Source organism: Salminus brasiliensis, chromosome 19, assembly GCF_030463535.1.
Source record: "Salminus brasiliensis chromosome 19, fSalBra1.hap2, whole genome shotgun sequence".
Taxonomy (NCBI): Eukaryota; Metazoa; Chordata; class Actinopteri; order Characiformes; family Bryconidae; genus Salminus; species Salminus brasiliensis.
In genome coordinates, this window is record NC_132896.1 from 31407546 (window position 1) to 31431022 (window position 23477).

The following is a 23477-nucleotide window of genomic DNA, read 5'->3' on the forward strand; positions in this document are numbered from 1 at the left end:
TAAACAATGCAGGATCACAGATTAATGTGAATCTTTGCCGTTCTACTAACAGTTAAACACGCATGATTTATAAGCTGCTTGTCTTTCCCAAAATTCCACTGCAGTCCTAATGACCTACATTACTGGACAGCATCCAGGCTGGAGGGAGTCCCAAAGCACGGCGCGTATCTGGGCATAACAGCACGTGTGGTATTGTGTGGGTACGAGGATGGTGGGTGTGGGTATGGGTGTGAACTGTGAACAGTGTGGCATTATAGGGAAAAGGCTGACACTGGAGGACCAGAGGCTGCAGACCTATCCCATAAGCCCCAGCGGCGCTCCGGGGGCCTCTCGCTTTCCTGAGCCGAGAGGATCAAGAGATTAAAGCGCTTCAGTGGGGAGTCAGATTAAACAGGGCAGATATTCTCACTCATACACACACACACATAACCTTACACACACACACACACACACACATATATATATATATATATATATATATATATATGTATATATGAGGATGAAAATCCACAGCAATGCATCATTAGAATATTCATGAACACCTACGCCATTGATTAGGGCTTAGAAGAAGCTGAACGAGACCACAGATTCATCTGCAAACATTCCTGATGGTTCTTAAGCCAAGTTCTCAAATTCTGACTATTTCAGCCGTGCTTCCAGCATTTTTGGATCTACAGCCCCCATGTCCCATGTGCCTTCATTCAGGGTATCACCTTACATCCAGCATCTCCAGAGCTGACGGTCAATGACTCAACAACTAAGGCTTACATTACAGCATCCCTAGTCTTTCTGGCTGCCTGCAGAACGAGTAAAACACGCACTATATGGACAAAAGTATCGGGACACCTGTTCATTCACTGTTTCTACTGAAATCAAGGCTGATAAAACAAAAAGAGTTGATCCTGTTTTGTTGAAGGAGCTGTCTCTACTGTCCAGGGAAGAAGGCTTGCTACTAGATTTTGGAGGAGCATTGCTGTGAGGATTTGATGACTAGTGATTAGTGAGGTCAGGATGCTGGATGATCACCACTCAACCTCACTGGGTCAGAACATCCCCAAAACATCAGGCAGGTTTTGTATTGTAGGCTTTCTCCCCCTGGTATGTAGTGGTCAGTACCTACAAAAAGTGGTCAGTACCTCACAACTTACAGGACAACATAAGGGATCTGCTGTTAATGTTATGGTGCCAGATACCACAGGGTGCCTTCAGAGGCCTTGTGGAGCCCATGCCCCAATGGGTCAGAGCTTTTGTAGCAGCACAAGGGGGAGCTAATCCATATTAGCCAGGTAGTACTAATGTTATGGCGGATTAGTGTACATATCAAGTATTATTAAGAATGCAGAATGTCTCTATGACTCAGGTGTTCAGGGTAGCGATAAAGGTCTCAGCAGCCAAATCATAAATACAACAAGAGGTCCAAGTGTTAGCGCTTAGCTGTTAGCACTTTTTTTCACCCAATAACACTCAGACATGACTGGGTGCCATTCTGCCTCAGAATACCGTCAGAGTAGGAAGCGCTCGATAGGATACAGGAACTGTGTTGGGGGTTAAGGTGAACCTGTCGCGTCTCCAAGGCCAGCATCCATATTCTGATCTAAGCAAGGTATCTTTGTCACGGTGCTACCAAACCTCCGAACCCCTACAGACCAAACAGGTCAGGAAACGCCATTCAGGGGCGTTCATAATGGTCAGGACCACCATTAACACTTTAAACTACCAATAAGACACACATAATTACACATTTAGGACCTAGTGCTGATCACACACAGCATCTCCGATAACGAGCTCCAATCAGCTCCCTCGGTTCTGCTCTCAGTTCTGCTGATGAGATGCATCACCTGCATCATGCCAACTGCTGCCTACACACAGGAAGAAGAAGAGAGGAAGGAAGGGAGGGAGAGCATTGGAACACATAACCACGCACAAATACACAGTGCTTGGAGACATCCACTATATGGACAAAAGTATTGGGACACCTGCTCATTCACTGTTTCTACTGAAATCAAGGGTATTGAAAAGGCGATCTGCTTTAGCTGAAATAACCGACTACTGTCCAGGGTAGAAGGCTTTCTACTAGATTTTGGAGGAGCATTGCTGTGAGGGATTTATTGATTGCATTCTGCGACAAGAGCGTTAGTGAGGTCGGGATGTTGGATGATCACCACCCCACGTCATCATCCCCAACTCATCCCCAACTCCGCAACTCATCCCAAAAGTACTGGATGGAGCTCCTCCATCCATCATTCCAGAGAACACACTTCTCCCACTGCTCCACACCTCTAGCCCAGTGTGCATTTGTACATCTGTGTACATCAGCAATGGGTGCAACTTAAATTAGAAGGGGTGTCCACAAACATCTGGACACACAGTGTGTATCGATGAGAATTTAAAGATAATAGTCACAGTTGCTATGCAAAGTCCTTTCTTTAAAGGACCACACAGAACCATACTGAATCCCTGTTCAGTACTATATAGGGCCATGCTTGTTTTGCTACGAATCAATTAACCATGCAAAAAAGAACTATGCTAAAAAAAACACTGGATGCTTCCTTATGTTTAAAATCCATGCAAACGAAATAAGTGGAAAGTTTCTGACTGGTTACCAAGAGTAAAGAGATGTGCAGTCCGATCAAAACAGTCTAAAGGCCGATTCAGAAGGGATGACTTTAACTTGGGGATGTGGGCTAAAGTAATTCCTACATGCTGGTGTAGGTCACTGATTTCAGTCCCAAATCCGAATCCTGTAACTCACTCATTTTCACGGATCTGGACTACAAGCTCCTGTGCAAATAAAGACTCTGATGATTTTGACTTTCACTAAAACAAGCCATTAAAATAACCCTTGATTATATTAATCCTGTAAATATTCCATCATATCCGGGGGGAAAAGGAGTTAAAGGAGTCCTACAGGTTTTCCCGAGCATGGAGGTGCTCAAACCGGCATTTATTCACAACCTATTAAGTGCCTTTTTAATTAAGTGTCTTCACTTTTATCCGCTTTAACATCCATCATCATCTTATCCACTACTTCCTGCTCAGGGTTGCAGTGGATTTTTGGAGCATACCCGGAATCATTGAGCGCAAGGCAGGAATACCCCCCTGGAAAGGGCGCCAATCCATCGCAGGGTACCACACATACCCATTCATTCACACACTCACACCTAGGGGTAATGTACCTTATCCAATTCACCTACCATGTGTATTTTTTAGGAAATGGGAAGAAACCGGAATACCCGGAGGAAACCCGCACGGACACAGGGTGCAAAATCTGCATTTCTACAATCCACCAGAATTCTTCTCTGTACATATCCCAGTTCGGCAAGTCGAGGTCACAGGTAACCCTGAGCACAGCTGCAGGATTACGGGCCCTGTTGGATGCTCATGTGCCCAACAGTGTCAGCTCAGCCGGGAATGTGGGAAAATCGTAAGCACTGTACGAAGCGACGTTCCGATCTTTCCCATGGACTTCCTAGAGGAGCCACACTGAAGCTGGAAGCTGTACTGACAGTGTTGTCCTTATACACTCTGGGAAAAGGTCCTAAACGGTCAATATGGATTGTGTTCGGTGTGACTGGGACGTGACAATCCAGGAGCCACTCCCATTCCATCCGATTTTTTTTTATCCCGTGCCAATCCGTCATTAACTTTGCGGACGTCATGTGGTAAAATTAGCTACGTTATCCCACCTGCCTGTGTGAAAGTAATCCGGTCTGAATAGAGGAGCTTATGGCAGGTATGTAAGCACGTATGCATCCATATGGGAATTCTGGGAAGACATCCGGAATTTTTCCTATAGATCTGCTGATGTATGTGGAATGTGGGAATTAGGACTAATCCACACTGATATGTTGATGCACACACACACACAGCTTCACCATCACCATCACGTATCAATGTGCCCCTCATTCAGGCCTGTGGACCACCACTGAATCACACACACATACATACACAAATATATAGAACATAACCACACACACACCATGGACTGACACCATACTGTGCCTCTGAGCCATTCTATCAGTGTGTGTGTGTATATGTTCTATATATTTGTGTATGTATGTGTGTGTATGTATGTTCTGTGTAGAGCTTCACCATCACCTATCACATATCACAGTGCCCCTTATTCAGGCCTGTGGACCACCACTGGTTCCTCAGTGCAGAATCTCCCACACACACATATATACATACATATCTATAAAACATACACACACACACACACACACACACACCATGGACTGACACCATGCTGTGCCTCTGAGCCATTCTATCAGTGTGTGTGTGTGGGTGTGTGTGTGTGCATGGATGTTCTCACACACTGACACATATTACGCGGCCAAGATGTGTCGTTTAATGGCAGAACCCTACACACACACACACACACACACAGATACACTTTCTGAGGTTGTCAAGTAACACACACACACATGCATGCATGCATGCACGCTGACGCCCACTCATGCATGCACTGTCAAACGACACACACAAATCTGCATGATCAAGTTGCATCCTATCGGAACTCTCCGTTCCACCTTAAATGGTGCAGCAGTTACATTCTGGCGCCTCAGGCGCCAGAATGTAACTGCTGCACCATTTAAGGTGGAACGGAGAGTTCAGATTTTTAGGCAAATAAAAGCAATGCAAATGCACTCACTCATCCACGCATTCATCCATCCACCCCTCCATCCATCCACCCCTCCATCAAACCAGGCTAATCCCATCACAGAGGGTCGATACTCACGGGGCTTTTATCAGCCTGGCTCGAGACTCCATGGCCGCCGCCGCTCGCTAATGGCTTCATAATGGAGGCGCAGATACAGGGTGGAAATTTAGCATCGTTCTCCTCCAAAAAAACAAACAAAAAAACAAACAAATGCTCTTCCAACACCCCTAGTCCTCCGCTGAGGGTCTTCTCCCTCTGTCAAATCCTCCCCCCTCCCTCCCTCAGTATCCCCTCTCTCTCAGCAAGAGAGAGAGTGTGAAGAAGCAGAAGTGGAGCCTCTCCCGGAGATGCTCCAGCTCTCGGCTCTCACACGGACAGCTCCGGCTTCACGGATCTCTCTCTCTCTCCCGGCGCATCCATACCTCCTTCCGAGGCAGGGAAACGGTAGAGACGGAGGGTGATGAGGGGGGAAAAAAACGTAGGGGAAAATGGGAGGGATCAGAAAAAAAAATGGAGGTAATTAGGTAAATCTCCTCCACCAATCAGAGAGCGGCATGGTGGGGGGAAGAAAAAAGAGGAGGAGGAAGAGGAGAAGGAGGGGGGGGTAAAAATGGCTGACGGCACTTTCACTCACGTTCACACACACACACACACACACACACACACACACACACACACACACACAGAGAGAAGCGTGTGCGCGGACACACTCGCCAGGCTTTACGCACCATTAGATTAGGTGGAGGATAGAGAGACGGCTCCTCTTTGTTAAACACTCCTGCTTCATTGGGGAGCAAGGCAGGGTGATGAGGGAGGGAGTGTGTGTGTGTGTGTGTCTGTGTGTGTCTGTGTGAGTGAGAGAGAGAGAGAGAGAGAGAGAGAGTGTGTTTGAAGGAAATGGGAGGGGGTGGTGGCTGAATTGGAACCTCCTCCCTCACTCACTAATGCTTCGAGAGTCGCCACGGGTGCCTACTATTCTGCACACACACACAAGAGGGGTGAGAGAGAGAGAGAGAGAGAGAGAGAGAGAGAGAGAGAGAGAGAGAGAGAGAGAGAGAAGGATCGCTAGCGATGGGGATGCAGGGATACAGAGAGGATGAGAGACAGGACCAGTAAAGAAAGAGTGTGTGTGAGGGGAGAGAGAGACTGGAATGGGGAGAGAGAGATAGGGAATAGGAAGGGAAAGAGAGAATGTGAAAGGAGACTGGAATGGGGAGAGAACTGGGAATTAGGAGAGAGATGAGGGTGAAGACAGAGGGAACAAAGAGGAACTGAGGAAATGCGAGGGGAGAGACATGGAAATGGGGAAAGAGGGATAGGAGAGAGATAGGAAAGGGAAGAGAGACTTTCACTCACATTCTCATGGGGATGGAGAGAGAGAGAGAGATATGGGGATGGAGAGAGAGAGAGAGATATGGGGATGGAGAGAGAGAGATATGGGGATGGAGAGAGAGAGATGGGGATGGAGAGAGAGAGAGAGAGAGAGAGATGGGGATGGAGAGAGAGAGATATGGGGATGGAGAGAGAGAGATATGGGGATGGAGAGAGAGAGAGAGATGGGGATGGAGAGAGAGAGAGAGAGATGGGGATGGAGAGAGAGAGAGAGATGGGGATGGAGAGAGAGAGATATGGGGATGGAGAGAGAGATATGGGGATGGGAGAGAGAGAGATATGGGGATGGAGAGAGAGAGAGATATGGGGATGGGAGAGAGAGAGATATGGGGATGGAGAGAGAGAGATATGGGGATGGAGAGAGAGAGATATGGGGATGGAGAGAAAGAGAGATATGGGGATGGAGAGAGAGATATGGGGATGAGAGAGAGAGAGATATGGGGATGGGAGAGAGAGAGATATGGGGATGGAGAGAGAGAGAGATATGGGGATGGAGAGAAAGAGAGATATGGGGATGGAGAGAAAGAGAGATATGGGGATGGAGAGAGAGAGATATGGGGATGGAGAGAGAGATATGGGGATGGAGAGAAAGAGAGATATGGGGATGGAGAGAAAGAGAGATATGGGGATGGAGAGAAAGAGAGATATGGGGATGGAGAGAGAGAGATATGGGGATGGAGAGAGAGAGAGATATGGGGATGGGAGGGAGGAGGGAACAGTGAGAGAGGGAGAAGGAGAGATAGGAATGAGAGAGAGGTGGATGAGGAAGGAAAAGCTGACAGATAGATACATAGAATTCGAGAAGGGAACGAGCGAGAGAGAGAGAGAGAGAGAGAGAGAGAGAGAAGTGAAGGATGAGCGCGGTTAGCCCTGTGAGAGTAATGTCATTATCACGCTCCCCGCCGCACACCACCAGGGCTGCAGGCAGTTGGCATGGCAACCACGGAGGAGAGCCATTTCCTGGTCGAATTGGAGGGAGGGTGTGAGAGTGAGCGCGCGGAAGAGAGAGGGAGAGCGCCTGCACGAGCGCGAGAGCAGAGAGCTATAGCGAACTGCTGAAAGACGGAGAGGGACAACAGAGGCAGCTCCGCGTCACTGCTGTACAAAATATAACGGTTGCTATGACAACACTGCCAATCCAACTCCCAAGCACAATACACACACACTCACGCACACACTCGCTGACCGCCCAGCCCGCCCACACATGACCCTCCAATGCTCTGATGACGGTACCGAGACCACCCCCCATGCCCTAAAACAACACACACACACACACACACACACACACACACACACACACACACACACACACACACACACACACACTGCAAAAATGCCGTCATCAATCATCCAGATACACAGATACTGTAATTTATCCAATGATGGGTGCTTCACTTACCCTTTGTAATACAACACACATGTGACACACACACGTGACACACACACACTCCCTTGAGAGGCTCTTATTTTCAGATTGAGAAGAAAGACCTGATATCCAGCCTGCCCCCCACCCCCCTCCCGCCGGCCTGACACCCAATATGTTAATAACGTGCTTTTAAAATAACAAAGGAAGAGGGAACAATGGCAGCGAAAGGGCAGCCCAACAATGGCCAGCGTCCGTCCAGATGACTTACGCAACGGCCGCTGTCTAAACACTGCCTCGTAAAAGAGAGGGATCAATCACTGGGAATTTTACAGGCCGGGAAAAGTGCAACACATTAAACACAACGAGGCTGAGATGGATGACACGAGCAAACTGCAGACCAAACTGTAGCTACAGCGTCGATTTTACTGTGAGCTCGCCCGGCAGAACTGACCGTAATGGGCAGAATAATGGACTGTAACTGAATGTAGCAGTGCATAAACACAGGCTGCATGGTGGAAAGGCTAGGAGGCTTGAATGTATGATGAGCATCGACTGCGGCAACAGATTACAATGGACAGCGACAGAGGCAACACAGTTATGGGTTGCACTTTACTGTAAGGAACACAAATAAGGGGGTTTATTAAGGTCTTAATTTACACAATACATTAATATTTACCCATTCTGACCTTTATTCCAAGATAACGGGAGGTCTGCCATGTGAAAATCCCTAATAGTTACATTATTAGTTGTAATAATGCACAATAAACACTTTACCACCCTGTTACGCAAATTATTAAGCATGAATTATTAACCAAATGAACATGTACAGTAGTGTGTAAGTGTAGCATTTTCATTTATGAGGGCTCTGGACAGCCTGATATTATTGATTTAATAAGAGTTTAACAATCATTAAAACATGAAGGGTTCCATATTCTAAGTCCTGAATTAGCCCTATTTAAATAATTTATCCACTATACATTAATAATGACTAATTCTCACCTTTATTAGAATATAACGGGAGGTCTGTCGTGTGAAAATCACCAATATTTACATTATTAGTTGCAATAATACACAATAAACACTTTGTTACCACCCTGTTACACATATTATAAAGCATTAATTATTAATTAAATTGAAATCTAATTAGTGCGTAACTGGCAGCATTTTCATTTATGAGGATTCTGCATATTCTGATATTATTGAGTTAATAAGAGTTTAACAATCAATAAAACATGAAAAAGTGCTCCATATTCCAAATTGTGGTTCTATTAAGCACTAATTAGAAGCAATAAATTAATATTTACAGTCAATCTGCATCTGAAATGTAATCTCTATCCACAGTGCTTTTGTTGGATAAACAGAATTTTGGCAACACTTTAATCTGAGGCAAATGAGGGATTTATTAAAGTCCTAAATTTATCCACTACACACTAATAATTAAATAAATAATCTTTATTAGAATATAACGGGAGGTCTGTCGTGTAAAAATCACAAATATTTACATTATTAGTTGTAATAATACACAATAAACACTTTGTTACCACCCTGTTGCGCAAATTATTGAGCAGAAATTATTACCTAAGTTGAAATGTAATTAGTGTGCAATTGACAGCATTTTCGTTCATGTGGGTTCTAGATAGTCTGTGAGATTATGGAGTTAATAAGAGTTTAACAATCATTAAAACATCAAAAAGTGCTCCACATTCTAAAGTGAGGTTCTATTAACCACTAATTAGAAGCACTAAATTAATATTTACAGTCAATCTGCATCAGAAATGTTTTATCTATTCATGGTACTGATGAGACGTCGTTTAAAAGAAAACAAACTAAGGGTTTATTAAGGTGATTGTAAGTGGTCTATCCACTATACATTAATATTTAATCATTCAGACTGTTATTATAACATAACTGGAGGGCTTTCTTTTGTAAAAATTACAAATAATAAACACTCTGTTACCACCCTGTTATTGAGCACGATTATAACCTAAATTAACATATACATTAAATATAAATAAAGCTTTGGATTTATGTGGGTTCCAGACAGTATGTGAGATAAATGATGAATTATGACCCACATCTACACATTATTACTGTGTAATTGGCAATAATGTGACTTTTGCATTTACATGGGTTCTAGATAGCTCCAGGTTATGTGAGTTTACTGCGTTAATAAGAGTCCTGAACCCACATTCAACAACCCAAACCCCTCCCAGTACAACCAAAGACCCTCCCAGCACAACCAAAAACCCTCTCAGCACAACTAAAAACCCTCCCAGCACAACCCAAGCCCTTCCCAGTACAACCAAAAACCCTCCCAGCACAACCCAAGCCCTTCCCAGTACACCCAAACCCCTCCCAGTACACCCCAAACCCTTCCCAGTACACCCCAAACCCTTCCCAGTACAACTAAAAACCCTCCTAGCATAACCCAAACCCCTCCCAGTACACCCCAAACCCCTCCCAGTACAACTAAAAACCCTCCTAGCATAACCCAAACCCCTCCCAGTACACCCCAAACCCCTCCCAGTACAACTAAAAACCCTCCTAGCATAACCCAAACCCCTCCCAGTACACCCCAAACCCCTCCCAGTACAACTAAAAACCCTCCTAGCATAACCCAAACCCCTCCCAGTACAACCCAAACCCCTCCCAGTACAACCCAATCACCGGTAATAAGAGCAATCCCCAAAGAGCAAAATCCAGTGTAAACACATGTGGCTAAAATCATAGGTCATAATGAGTAAATATTAATGCACAATGAATAAACCATTGAGAAAAGCAATTCAGGCTTTATTGAACAACGAACCAGACCTTAATAAACCCCTCATTTGTCTCCCTTAAAACCAAGTGTTCCCCGGTTATTTATGGGCTGCTACGGCGCGAGCTCCACAGCAGCTCAATACAGCACAATAATAATGTGATGACTGTCTTTTAAGTGCCTGGCTGATACGTGCCTGTCGTACACAAACAGAGCCTGTGTTTGTGTGTGAGTGTGTGTGTGTGTGTGTATTGGCAGCGCCTGCGGGAGCGCTATGTGCTAGCAGATATAGATAGCCATTAAACGGAGCGATTCTGGCACGTTGCCAGAGGTGCGCCGAGACCACGCTGCTGCTGCTACTACCCGATGACATCACCCCCGATGATGTAATGCCTGACAAAAGAAGATCAGGTGCTGGCGAGCGAGCGAGCGTTGTCGCTTTGGCAACCCCCGACTGTCTGGGGAGGGGGGCTGGGGGGAGTGTGTGCGTCCTGCATCCTTACATCACCGCGGCAACGGGGTCACATCCAGGGACAGCTTGCCGTTGCCCAGAAGGCTTTTCTGGAACAAAAGAGGCCGGCTGCGGTTGGGGTCGTCTCAAGCACTGCCTGTCTGCTTTAAAGGCGACACAGAGCTCAGGAAGAGCCCACCCGCACAGATCACAGCCATCACTGACAGCGAACTCGCTATTCCTTATTTTACAGACTATACATTTACTATATGTATAGTCTTATATATTACATACACAGATTGTGTATATGTGTGTGTGTGTGTGTGTGTGTGTGTGTATATATATATATATATATATATATATATATATATATATATATATATGTGTGTGTGTGTGTGTGTGTGTGTGTATATATATATATATATATATATATATATATATATATATATATTATATATACACACACACGGTCATATCAGAATATTATGACCACCTACCTAATAGCAGAAATAACCAGACGGCTCGTGGCATGGACTATGTGACGTAAGGTCTTTATAGAGGTTAAATGTGGCGCTTCAATAATTCTGTAATATTTATATTTTAATTTATAATAGAATTTACAAAAAAAAAGCATTTTAATATCAAAAGGTGAACACATTTCTACACAATTAGGTCATTTAAATAAATATTTATCATGTTCAATATATCAAACTGATGAAAGTGATTACATAAATATTCTATGTTCAATTAATTTTTTTCTTCTTCTTCTTTAATAAACAAACAGGCTCAACTGAACGACACCACACTAGTCAGATGCTTCTGCAGACTACAAAGTACTAGGGATGTCCCCATCCGGTTTTCTGGCCCACTGGTCCGATCACAATTGCATAGGCGTCTTGGGGCCTCCCTCCGTCTCTCAGACTGTAAGGACGGCCAGCTCTAGGCAGATTTACACATGTGCTACATTCCTTCTGTTTCTGATGGATCTGACTGAACTCCAGGGGGTGGTCAGTCACTTGGGTTCATTTTTTTTTTTTTGTATCCATCCCCTGACTGTAAATCTACAGCAACCTATTCTCTGAGTTGTGTGGAGTGTTGTTTGGTCTTCATGGTGAATTTGCATTAATATAATTAAGCAAATATACTGCTGTATATACTAAAATATACAGCTCCCCCTGTAATATTTAGTATATTTCTGTGTATTTAGTACATTTTGTTCTGTATATTTTGTATAATTCCTGAAGCCATATTGACTAACCAGTGGTCGGAGCTTCCGGACAGGTGTATCTATCCTACAATCAGGTGATCTGAACTGTAAGACTTTCAGCATCAGTTGCCTGGACCTAGGTTAAATGAGGTCAGCCACTTAAAAGGGGTGGAATATGTATTTCATTTATTTTTCAGCAGTTTTACATTATGTATTTTTATTTAGTTTACCTTTTTTGACATTAAAATATTTTCTTTGTAAATTCTATTATAAATTCAAATAATACTGACCACAGTTTCATTCATAACAGCAATAAAAGGGGGAAACATCCGAGGGGTGTATACTTTTTATAAACACTGTATATATAATATAAACTGGGGGTTTTACTGTAAGGTTGGTGTTCACTGTAGCTGTATGTGCTGCTGGTGTGGGTTTCCTCCCTTTCAACGATGCACAAAGAAGCCACAGGTGTTTTAACAGCTCCCCCTTGTGGAGAACATTCAGCAAAACACAATTACTCTAGACCTCCAAGCGACAGACTCTGGCTGAGACGAGGTACGTCCAGCAGGCCTACTGGGGCTTCCTGAAACCGAACGCTGACCACCGCTTTAGCATCCCGCATCCGTCTGTTTATTTACTTTGGAAGTCACACATCAGAAGCTTTCCGGATGAATCTAATAAACAGTATCAGCTCTGGTCTGTTAGCTGTTCAGCGTTTTTATGACTGTGTGGGCTACAGCTGATCACATGACCACATTTGGTCTGTGAGGCGTAGCATGAGGGCCATCAAAGCTCATTATTATCGCTGAGGGGACGTGAAGGCAAACACACACACAGTGTACAGAGAGAGAGAGAGAGGCTGAACAGATGCACCAGCACAGGGTCAAGATCGCTCAACGTCCAGCGCTAAAGAGAAGAAAGAAGAGGAAATGATTTGGCCCTCAAAGCTCCAGATGAATAAAGCCGGATTACTAATAACACGCACAGCGAGTACAAAGGCGAGACCCAGGATGGCTCTGGCTCTCCAGCAGCAGCCGAGGCGTGAAGAGAGCGATACACTGCCACGCACGAACCTGCTCTTATCCCTCAACTGCTGAAAAAAGCACCACTGTCCCAGAATTAGCCCTCCCGCGTGCCCAAAGCTGACAGGGAGAGAGAATGCAAGCCACTAAGTAGCGGTCAGGATTAACCCAGAGTGAAATTCGTCCAGAACGGTCCATTCAGGCGTTCACCGCTGTGCTCATCCCGTCCAACTGACCCCACTGAGGACTCATTAATCTCGAGATTGTGACATACAAGTGATGTGTCTACAGTGCCGGGATTAATGGACATGGTTATTTAAAATCAGGGAGGACCCAACTCACCTGCTTCATAAAAAAAATAAAAACAAAAACAACTTTCAATGGAAGTCAATGTAAAAATATGTCATTTAAAGTCATACTGGAGCGCTTCTACTGCTCCATTCATCACGAAAGTGTCACAAATGGAGATACAGGGTTTTTCCAGGACAGCAACATCATTATACTGACATTACAGGCAGAAATAGTGCCATTCCAACCCTAAACCACCCCACCTGATTCAACTAATTGCTGCCTTCTGAAGCCCCTGATTGGCTGATGGGTTGTGTTAGATTTAGGTTGGAGCTGAAATCTGCAGGAAGGTTCAGTAGGTATCTGCAGTAGCACTGAGAGTCTTCTCTCTGCACTGCCATACTGTCTTAACTGCCGCCTATACTTGGTATATTTAGAATATTTTTGTATATGTAGTGTATTTAGTTCTATGTATTTAGTATTTTATTTCTCTGTATTTAATTCTGTATATGTAGTATATTTCTGTGTATTTAGTGTTTATGTAGAGTTCTATGTATTTCATTCTGTATATTTAGTATATTTCTATATATTTTTAATTATTTAGTTTTGTATATTTGGTATATTTCTATATATTTTTAATTATTTAGTTCTGTATATTTAGTGTATTTAGTTCTATGTATCTAATTCTTTATATGTAGTATATTTCTGCATATTTTTATATATATTTTGTTCTGTATATTAAGTGTATTTAATTTTATGTATTTAGTATTTTACTTCTCTGTATTTAATTCTGTATATGTGGTATATTTCTGTATATTTAGTTGTGTATATTTTGTGTTTTAAGATCTATGTATTTCATTCTGTATATTTAGTATATTTCTGTGTATTTAGTATATTTAGTTCTGTACATTTTGTATATTTATTGTATTTACTTCTACGTATTTAGTACTGTTAGTTCTGTGTATATAATTCTGTATATTTAGTATATTTATAATGTATTTAGTCCTCTACATTAGTGCTATCTTGCTGTACAGTAATTATCTGATCTTCAACACAAGCATTTCAATGCAGGAAGGTTCTGATGGTGTGAAAATAAGAAATAAACCTTGACATAAGAAATAAACAACCTGCATGACATCTGAGAACATGAATTAGTCCTAAAAATAATCCAACTGTCGATATTAATGCATTACTGAATAAGCAAATATCCTCCTAACTAAGACGTAACACGCCCAGCAGCTCGGCACTGACAGAAAGACTGAACGTTTTCCCTGAGAATCGCTCACATGGTCATTCATTCATCTGATTGAGCTCTTTTGAGGATTAATTACCCAACAACTAAACGTGTGCAAAACAAACCAATTAACCTGCCTGTTCGTAATAAAACCGCCCAAAATATCCGCTGCCTGTACTGCTCTTCATACGGCCGTCTTGTAAACAACTCTCTCTGCATAATTAATTAGCATGCAGCATGAAGAGCTAGATGGCGTCCTGGACAAACGGCACAGTGGGCATAACAACAGAGACTAATGCCTCTACACTGCCGACGCAAAAGAGCAGCTGGGTAAACAGTCTATAAGCAGAGAGGGTGAGTGAGGGGACGCCAGCAACTTGGCAATTCGGCTAATACTATTGGTCGATGTGGTCTTTTTAATCTGGGAGCATCTCCTTAAGGCCTGCATGTGTTGCAGAAGCAAAGCATCCCCCAAACGTCATGGGTGCCGGGTACTGGAAGTTCTCGTTGCTTAAATAAAGAACAGAACCAATTGCATGATGTTAGAATGAGGCCTAAGGGCTAAAAGGACTATAAAGCACTGGCTCCTGATACAGCCCATCCCATAGCTAGGCCTGGGCAACAAAACACTTGTAACCCTGGATGATAATTTGTCTCAGCTGTTCTTCAATCCAAACAACTGCTCTTCCCACTCACTAGGTGGTGTTGTGTGCCATTTACTCACAAAAGGAAGAGAAGTCTAGCCATTCACTCACAACAATGCAACCCAAAGATGATCAGGATCAACAGCATTCTCCAAAGAAACAAGGTGGTGATTAGGACCAACTGCATTCAAGGGGAGGTCTCAGAACAAACAAGGTGGCAATCAAGACCAATTACAGTCAGTAAGACCTAATAAAACTCTATAACAAAAGGTCTCAGCAAAAACGTGGTGGTGATCAGGACCAATCACAGCTAGCAGGAGGTCTCAGAGCCAACAAGGTGGTGCTCAGAACCAATAAAAGTCAAAAGAGGTCTTAGAACCTCTTAGAAGTTCTGTTCAGCATCAGGTGCACACTACAGTATACAAATTACTACAGTGTGGTTTGGGTCAAAAAGAAGTTGTATGTAAAAGTTGTATTCCAGATCTCAATCTGATCTAATCTGAACAAATAAGACTGATCCATAGAGACCCCACCTCACAACTCAGAGAACCTAACCCCTTAAACCTTGGGTTAATGATCCAGCTTTTATTCTAAATGCAGAAACTATGGTAAATTATTTTAGAACAGCTTGGTTTAGCATATCTTGGGAGTCCCACAGGGCTCTATTCTAGGGTCCATAAAACTGCTGTGAATTCATAAGAGTGAAGAACTGAAGTGTGAGCTTGCATACAGCGTCTAAGGATCTGCTGTTAATGTCTAAGGACCCCTGCAGGTCCCTGCCTCGACGGGTCAGAGCTGTTCCGGCTTCACAAGTGGACCTGGTCAAGTTACACCGTGACTTTCTATCCTCCCTCACCCTCCCGTCCTCTCATGTCCATGGGTGATTTCCCACGGCACCTGCAGGAGGTCACCATGGCCACGTTTGCTTTCACACCCATATGGACGTCCTGCCCAAGCGTGCGCTTACAGAAAGAGGATTTCCTCGCCGGCCGAGGGAGTGGAGCTCTGGCGGAAGCTCTGGCGGAATGGATTCCAACCCAACAATGGTTCTGGAGAGCTTGGCAGCTCCTTTAATCACGCGGAGTTGAAGAGGTCAGACGAACGCGGCAGACGCGAGAGATGCCTTTTGGAGAAGAAGTAGGTCAGCAGCATTCAAATGTGTTTGTACTGCTACACTCGGAAAACACACACGCCCCACAAACCAGTGCATCAAAAGTGCGCCTCCGATCTGAATTATTCATATTTCCAGCGCTGTGGTGAAGCCAAATTCTGAGACAAAATTTATTTGTCTCAGTCCAAAAAAAAAAAAACACTCGGCTAAGCAATCTGACCAGCCGGCATGTTTAAATACGACTCGGCGGCGGAAAGCTCACGCATGCAGGACTGAGAAAATGAGATGTAAAGCTATTTATCAGGCTGTAAGGGTTTAAAAAAAAAAGATATTAGAATAAATACAAATAAATAAATAAATAATCCATTGTGATTTGATGTGCAAGTGTGTGTATTAGCTTAACCCTTCCCGAAACTCGCCCTGCACTCTTTAAAAAATAAAGGTACGACAAATGGTTCTTCAAGCCACAGAAGAACCACTTTCGGTTTAATAAAGAACCATCTTTGCAACAGGAATGTGAGAGGAGGTCTAGGTTCTTCATGGAACCAAAACGTGGTGCTTCTAGATCCAATTTCCAGTCCTGACTAGGTGGCCAATCGACTGCATTACAACTGTTCCAGTGAGAACAAAACCCAGGGGCTCGAACCCGGACTCAAGGTCCAGATATCACCTGTATCTCCCAATCTTCTAAAACAACTGAGGTGGTGATTGGGACCAATCGCAGTCAGGGGGTGGTCATGGAATGTGTGTGCTTGGTAGGGGAACCAAGGGTTTCTGAAACTCACCTTGCTCTCTTACAAAGGTACGACAAAAGGTTCCTTGAGCGATGCTAACAGAAGAACCACTTCTGATTCCGTAAAGAACCGTGTTTATAACAGAGATGTGAGGTCAAGGTTCTCAAGGTTCTACACATTCTCTACAAACTACAAACACTTTGGTTCTTTATGGAACCAAAAATGGTTCCTCCTAAATCCTCCAGAACAAACATGGTGGTGAATTCAGACCAATCGCCCTCAGAGCAGGTCTCAGAATAAAGGAGGTGGTGATGTTGAAGCTTGAATAGACGAGAACATGGTGCATTAGCTGCTCACTGGACACACAGGAAACATTCCAGAAGAAAGAGTTGAGGTTTAGCAGGTTACCGATTTTTTTCCCTCCTTTTCAGACGTAATCAATCGTCATTAGCTATCTTTGGGTACACACAGACCCTTGCCTATACATATACAACTAACAGTAAGGCTGGAAAACCTGAGAATGTGAAAAGAGGGCCATGGATAAGGCTGGGATGATGCCCGGTTCAGACAGAGCTGGAGACAGAGGCAAAGAGTCAATAATTCATACAGGATAGATTAGGCCATTCTTTTTCTGTCTCTCCCAGTCTTCCTCTCACACACTCATTCACACAAACACACACACACACAGATACTCAAATGTCCAGCCATGGAGGAATCGTCCTTCGCTGACCTCTGGCAGAATGGTCTTCTAAAGCTAAAACTATACAGATTTAATCAGCACATGAACATCCACTTCAATCTGAGATCAGACCTTCTGATTAAACCTGTCAAAAAAAAAAGAATAATAAAAAATATAACAAGATTTGACCCAAACTCAATTGTCACCCACCAGATTTGACCCAAACTCAACTGTAACCCGACTAAATTCTGTCCAAACTCGACTGTAACCTACCAAATTCTACCCAAACATAATCGTAACCCGACTAAATTCTGTTTAAACTCAACCGTAACTCGACTAAATTCTGTCCAAACTCGACCGTAACCCGACTAAATTCTGTTTAAACTCGACTGTAACTCGACTAAATTCTGTTTAAACTCGACTGTAACTCGACTAAATTCTGTTTAAACTCGACTGTAACCCGACTAAATTCTGTCTAAACTCGACTGTAACTCGACTAAATTCTGTCTAAACTCGACTGTAACCCGACTAAATTCTGTCCAAACTCAACCATAACCCGACTAAATTCTGTCCAAACTCAACCATAACCCGACTAAATTCTGTCCAAACTCAACTGTAACCTACCAAATTCTACCCAAACATAATCGTAACCCGACTAAATTCTGTTTAAACTCAACTGTAACTCAACTAAATTCTGTCCAAACTCGACTGTAACTCGACTAAATTCTGTCTAAACTCGACTGTAACCCGACTAAATTCTGTCTAAACTCGACTGTAACTCGACTAAATTCTGTCCAAACTCGACTGTAACCCGACTAAATTCTGTCCAAACTCGACTAAATTCTGTCCAAACTCGACTGTAACCCGACTAAATTCTGTCTAAACTCGACTGTAACCCGACTAAATTCTGTCCAAACTCGACTGTAACCTACCAAATTCTACCCAAACATAATCGTAACCCGACTAAATTCTGTTTAAACTCAACCGTAACTCGACTAAATTCTGTCCAAACTCGACCGTAACCCGACTAAATTCTGTTTAAACTCGACTGTAACTCGACTAAATTCTGTTTAAACTCGACTGTAACTCGACTAAATTCTGTTTAAACTCGACTGTAACCCGACTAAATTCTGTCTAAACTCGACTGTAACTCGACTAAATTCTGTCTAAACTCGACTGTAACCCGACTAAATTCTGTCCAAACTCAACCATAACCCGACTAAATTCTGTCCAAACTCAACCCTAACCCGACTAAATTCTGTCCAAACTCAACTGTAACCTACCAAATTCTACCCAAACATAATCGTAACCCGACTAAATTCTGTTTAAACTCAACTGTAACTCAACTAAATTCTGTCCAAACTCGACTGTAACTCGACTAAATTCTGTCTAAACTCGACTGTAACCCGACTAAATTCTGTCTAAACTCGACTGTAACTCGACTAAATTCTGTCCAAACTCGACTGTAACCCGACTAAATTCTGTCCAAACTCGACTAAATTCTGTCCAAACTCGACTGTAACCCGACTAAATTCTGTCTAAACTCGACTGTAACCCGACTAAATTCTGTCTAAACTCGACTGTAACTCGACTAAATTCTGTCCAAACTCGACTGTAACCCACCAAATTCTACCCAAACATAATCGTAACCCGACTAAATTCTGTCCAAACTCAACATTAACTCTACAAACCCACCCCAAACACATCTGTAACCCGACCAATTTTTAATATAACTCAACTGTACCTATACAAAATTCTGAAGGCTAACCCAGCACAACACACTGGGATTATGACTGATTCAGACATACAGCCTGCTCGGACTTCAGAAGCATTAAAGGACAGGTACAGTGCTGTTCCACGGTTCAGAGCCTGAGAGGTGTAGAGTACACAGCCAGGAAGTGCACATGGCAGGATACCTGGAAGCTAGAGATAAAACTGGAGAACAGAAAGCAGTCATTCATTCGATCAAACACACACTGCATCCTGCTCTAATATACTGAAAGGCACACTGCTGAGGTGTGGCTTACAGTAGAAGTGCTTGTGAGTGTGTAGATCGTGTGTGTATAAATCCTTTAAAGCGAAGGCCTGTGAGTCTCAGCGTAGCCCAACACTGCAACGGCACCAATCACAGAGGACGGCTCTAAAAATAGACCCGCTCTTCACAAGAACACCTGACAAATCTCTCTCTATCTCACTCTCTCACTAAAACACACACACACACACACACACACACACACACACACACAAAATCCCACTTTCTGCCTCCCTGTAGCTGCTGGTGCTGCAGAGCCAATACCTGTTCTCGCAGTAATTAGATTCAGTGAGGAGTGAAGAACGAAGCATAACCATCAGCACTCCACATCAAGAGCAGAGCCTCCAGCATGTTGGGCTGTATTTATACACCGTCAGGATGTGGGCTCATACATATGTTCCATTATCGTACGATATCAGAACATTCCAACCACCCCGGGACGTCACACATGCCACGTGATCGGGTTCACTGCACGTACGAATAAGCGAGCACACCAGTCAGCTGTAGCAGAGCGCAGCACCATCATCATGGGAACAGGACGTGATTTGACCGATGTCCAGAAGGAAGATAATAGGGTGTATGTCTGAAGCCGCAAATTTCACGAGCCGCCGTAGTCAAGGTGTATCAAGAATGGCCTTCTCGCTCATTAAGTGCCTCCCAACGGCATAACTACGCTGTCCCATGGGTCATTGATGCCACAGGAGAACGACGACTCCAGTGAGTGCAATCGATGTGGCACTATGGCGGTTGGCCATGTCCACTATTGGGTAGCTGGTCACAGCTTGTCTAGTCCCTGTGGAAAAGTACTGCCAGTAGAATAGGACTCTCTGAAGCAGATAGCACATGAAGCTATTGGCACTATGTTGCCTAATGCCAGGTGTGGGCTCTATAGAGGGGTATAAAGCCCTCCAGCGTTGAGCTGTGGAGCAGTGGAATGATGAATGGTGCGTTAGGGATGAGTTGGCTAGTTGGGGATGATAAGGTAGGGTGGGGATCATCATCAACACCCTGACCTCACTAACGCTCTTGTCGCTGAATGCAAACAAATCCTCATAGCAGTGCACCTCCAAATAATGGACAGTAGAGACAGTAAAGTTGCTCCAAGAAAAGCAGGAAAAACTCCTTTAATGCCCTTGATTTCAAAAGAAACAGGTGTCCCAATACTTTTGTCCAAATAGTGTTTAAAAAAACTACACTAAAAGACCCTCAGGAGGATTCTGGAGAGGTGGTGCACTGTTCTACTGTGCGGCATCACCTACACAAAATGTCCTTACTGGCTCCTCACTACAACCTATTGCAGATACTCTGCAAAATCTGGACATTTCTGTCCCGAGAAATGTACAAAAACAAACACCCACACAAGGAGATACACACCCACAGACACACACACACACACACATGCAGCACTGCCCTGACCGGTGGAGGCTTGTGTACAGAGCAGGTCTGGATCTTTATCTCGCTCCACAATTAAGATTAGCCGAGCCACAAAGTGTCCAATTGCTGTTGTTATCTCTGTGCTGAAACCATCCATCTTCTGGCTTTCTCCACTTTGATTGGTCGTGCCCTTAGCGTAGCGAGCTAGCCTGCCAGGACAGCATTATTAGGCTTACTAGGCTAATGCTATATCAGCCGCACTGGAGCTTAGTGCCGTTAGCACAGATTAAAGCCAGCAGCATCACACCTACAGTACATTCAGCACAGCTCCAGGAACAGCAGCTACTGAAGCACCACATTCAGCGTCAAGTAGGGCGGATATCTCACACACACACACAAACGCACACAAATGTGTGTGTGTGGGTGACTGAGTGTGTGTGTGTGTGTGTATACAACCAAATGCACACAATTACCTTCATACAATCGATCATACAAGCATACAACCAACTGCAGGTGTGCTCTGCTACTCTCTGATATACACACAAACACAATCCCACACACACACACACAATCACGAACACACACACACACACACACACACAGAGTAACAAAACAGTGAATAAGTACAATACCTGAGGTTTAATGCATTCCTGAGGAGGGGCCAGAATGAGATGACAGCAGAGGAGAGAAGCAGAGAAGATGCCGGTTATAAACAGCACTCAGAGTTAGTGCAGGCACACACACACACACACACACGCACATACACACACACACACGCACGCACATACACACACACACAGCTAGCGCAGCCGAGCCCTGCTGGAAAGCACTTTGCAAGTCATACTACGGGAGGAGGAGAGGGACACATTCTTCATAAAGGCTCGGCTACCTTCATCCCGGCGGTCTCCAGGGGCGACAGAGGGCAGCGCTGAGGACGCACACACACACTTGCACAGCATCATAACACACAAGTACACAAAGTACAAAGCACAGACACAAAATGCGAGCCTGAAAGCCCCCCGAAACACACCCAGACACTTCAGTAAGCAAGACACTGAACTAATTATGCAGCTGAACATCTCTCAGAAGGTCTGACTCCAAACACTGCGACTGTGCTGCCTGAGGGGCTCCATTCAGCTACACAACAATTAACACTGATTGGCTTACATACACAGAGAGAGAGAGAGAGAGAGAGAGAGAGAGAGAGAGAGAGAGAGACACAGAGGAAGAGTGTGATGGTGCTCATTTGGAGGCCAAAACAGGGCAGTATCTGTGAGCCGGCTGGGCTGGATGGAGGCACACTGCCTCTCTTATTCCAATAAAGACGACAAACACTTTGGGCTCAATTCCCAGTCAATTCAGCCCCGACCTGAAGCGGTTAATCCACCCCTCTAACCAGGACGTCATCCTCTGTTGCTCTTTAAAGCGATGGTTTGGTTAAAAATCAATTGCCCGCCCCAATTTCAAATGTAGTCAATCATTCGAGGCCTCTTGCCTTTTTATCTTAGCGCTGGAGCTGCGAGGCTAATATAGCTAACAAGTAAAGAAAGCTTATACAGCCTAAAGGTTATACTTAAATCCGGTATGAATATAGAGTGTGTAGAGTTTTACAGTCTGACTGTATTAGTGTGGAAAGGTTTAATCCAGTATGAATCTGTGATGTGCAGTTTTACTGTGTGGCATGCTTTTAATCCAGTATGAATCTGCAGTGTGTTCTACAGCCTGACTGTAGGAATTGTGACATGATTTTAATCCAGTATGAATCTGCAGTGTGTTCTACAGCCTGACTGTAGGAATTGTGACATGATTTTAATCCAGTATGAATCTGCAGTGTGTTCTACAGCCTGACTGTAGGAATTGTGACATGATTTTAATCCAGTATGAATCTGCAGTGTGTTTTACAGCCTGACTGTAGGAATTGTGACATGATTTTAATCCAGTATGAATCTGAAGAGTGTAGTTTTACAGTCTGACTGTAGGAATTGTGGAGTCATTTTAATCCAGTATGAATCTGAAGAGTGTAGTTTTACAGTCTGACTGTAGGAATTGTGGAGTCATTTTAATCCAGTATGAATCTGAAGTGTGTAGTTTTACTGTCTGACTGTAGGAATTGTGGAGTCATTTTAATCCAGTATGAATCTGAAGTGTGTAGTTTTACTGTCTGACTGTAGGAATTGTGGAGTCATTTTAATCCAGTATGAATCTGAAGTGTGTAGTTTTACTGTCTGACTATATTAATTGTGGAGTCATTTTATTCCAGTATGAATCTGCAGTGTGTTGGTAGTTCTACAGTCTGACTGCATCAGCTGTGGAAAGATTTAAGTCCAGTATGAATCTGCAATATGTTTTCTTGGTTTGTTTGTTTTGTTTTGTTTACAGACTGACTGCATTAATTGTAGAGTGATTTTAATGAATAGCATGAATTCAGTAGAATTTGTTGAATGAGTTTAATCCAGAATGAATCTAGTTTTTGCAGCATGACTGTAGCAGCTGTGGGGTTACTGTAAATCAGTATGAATCTGCAG

The 23477-nt window shown here is 43.7% G+C and overlaps 1 protein-coding gene across 7 annotated transcripts in view; it reads right to left on the reverse strand.

Annotated features, from left to right (window-relative positions):
* Nucleotides 1-23477, reverse strand: part of rapgef2b (Rap guanine nucleotide exchange factor 2b) — a 148614-nt gene that overhangs the window by 49573 nt on the left and 75564 nt on the right. For 5 of the 7 annotated variants that reach the window (XM_072663977.1, XM_072663978.1, XM_072663975.1 and 2 more), the window contains one exon: nt 21585-21602. The exons of 1 other annotated variant lie outside the window; for it this stretch is intronic. In XM_072663977.1, coding sequence (XP_072520078.1) covers nt 21585-21602 — 18 coding nt within the window. Of the gene's footprint in view, nt 1-4738; nt 5114-21584; nt 21603-23477 lie in introns of those variants that run through there. One more of the 7 variants, XM_072663980.1, reaches the window with a different exon arrangement.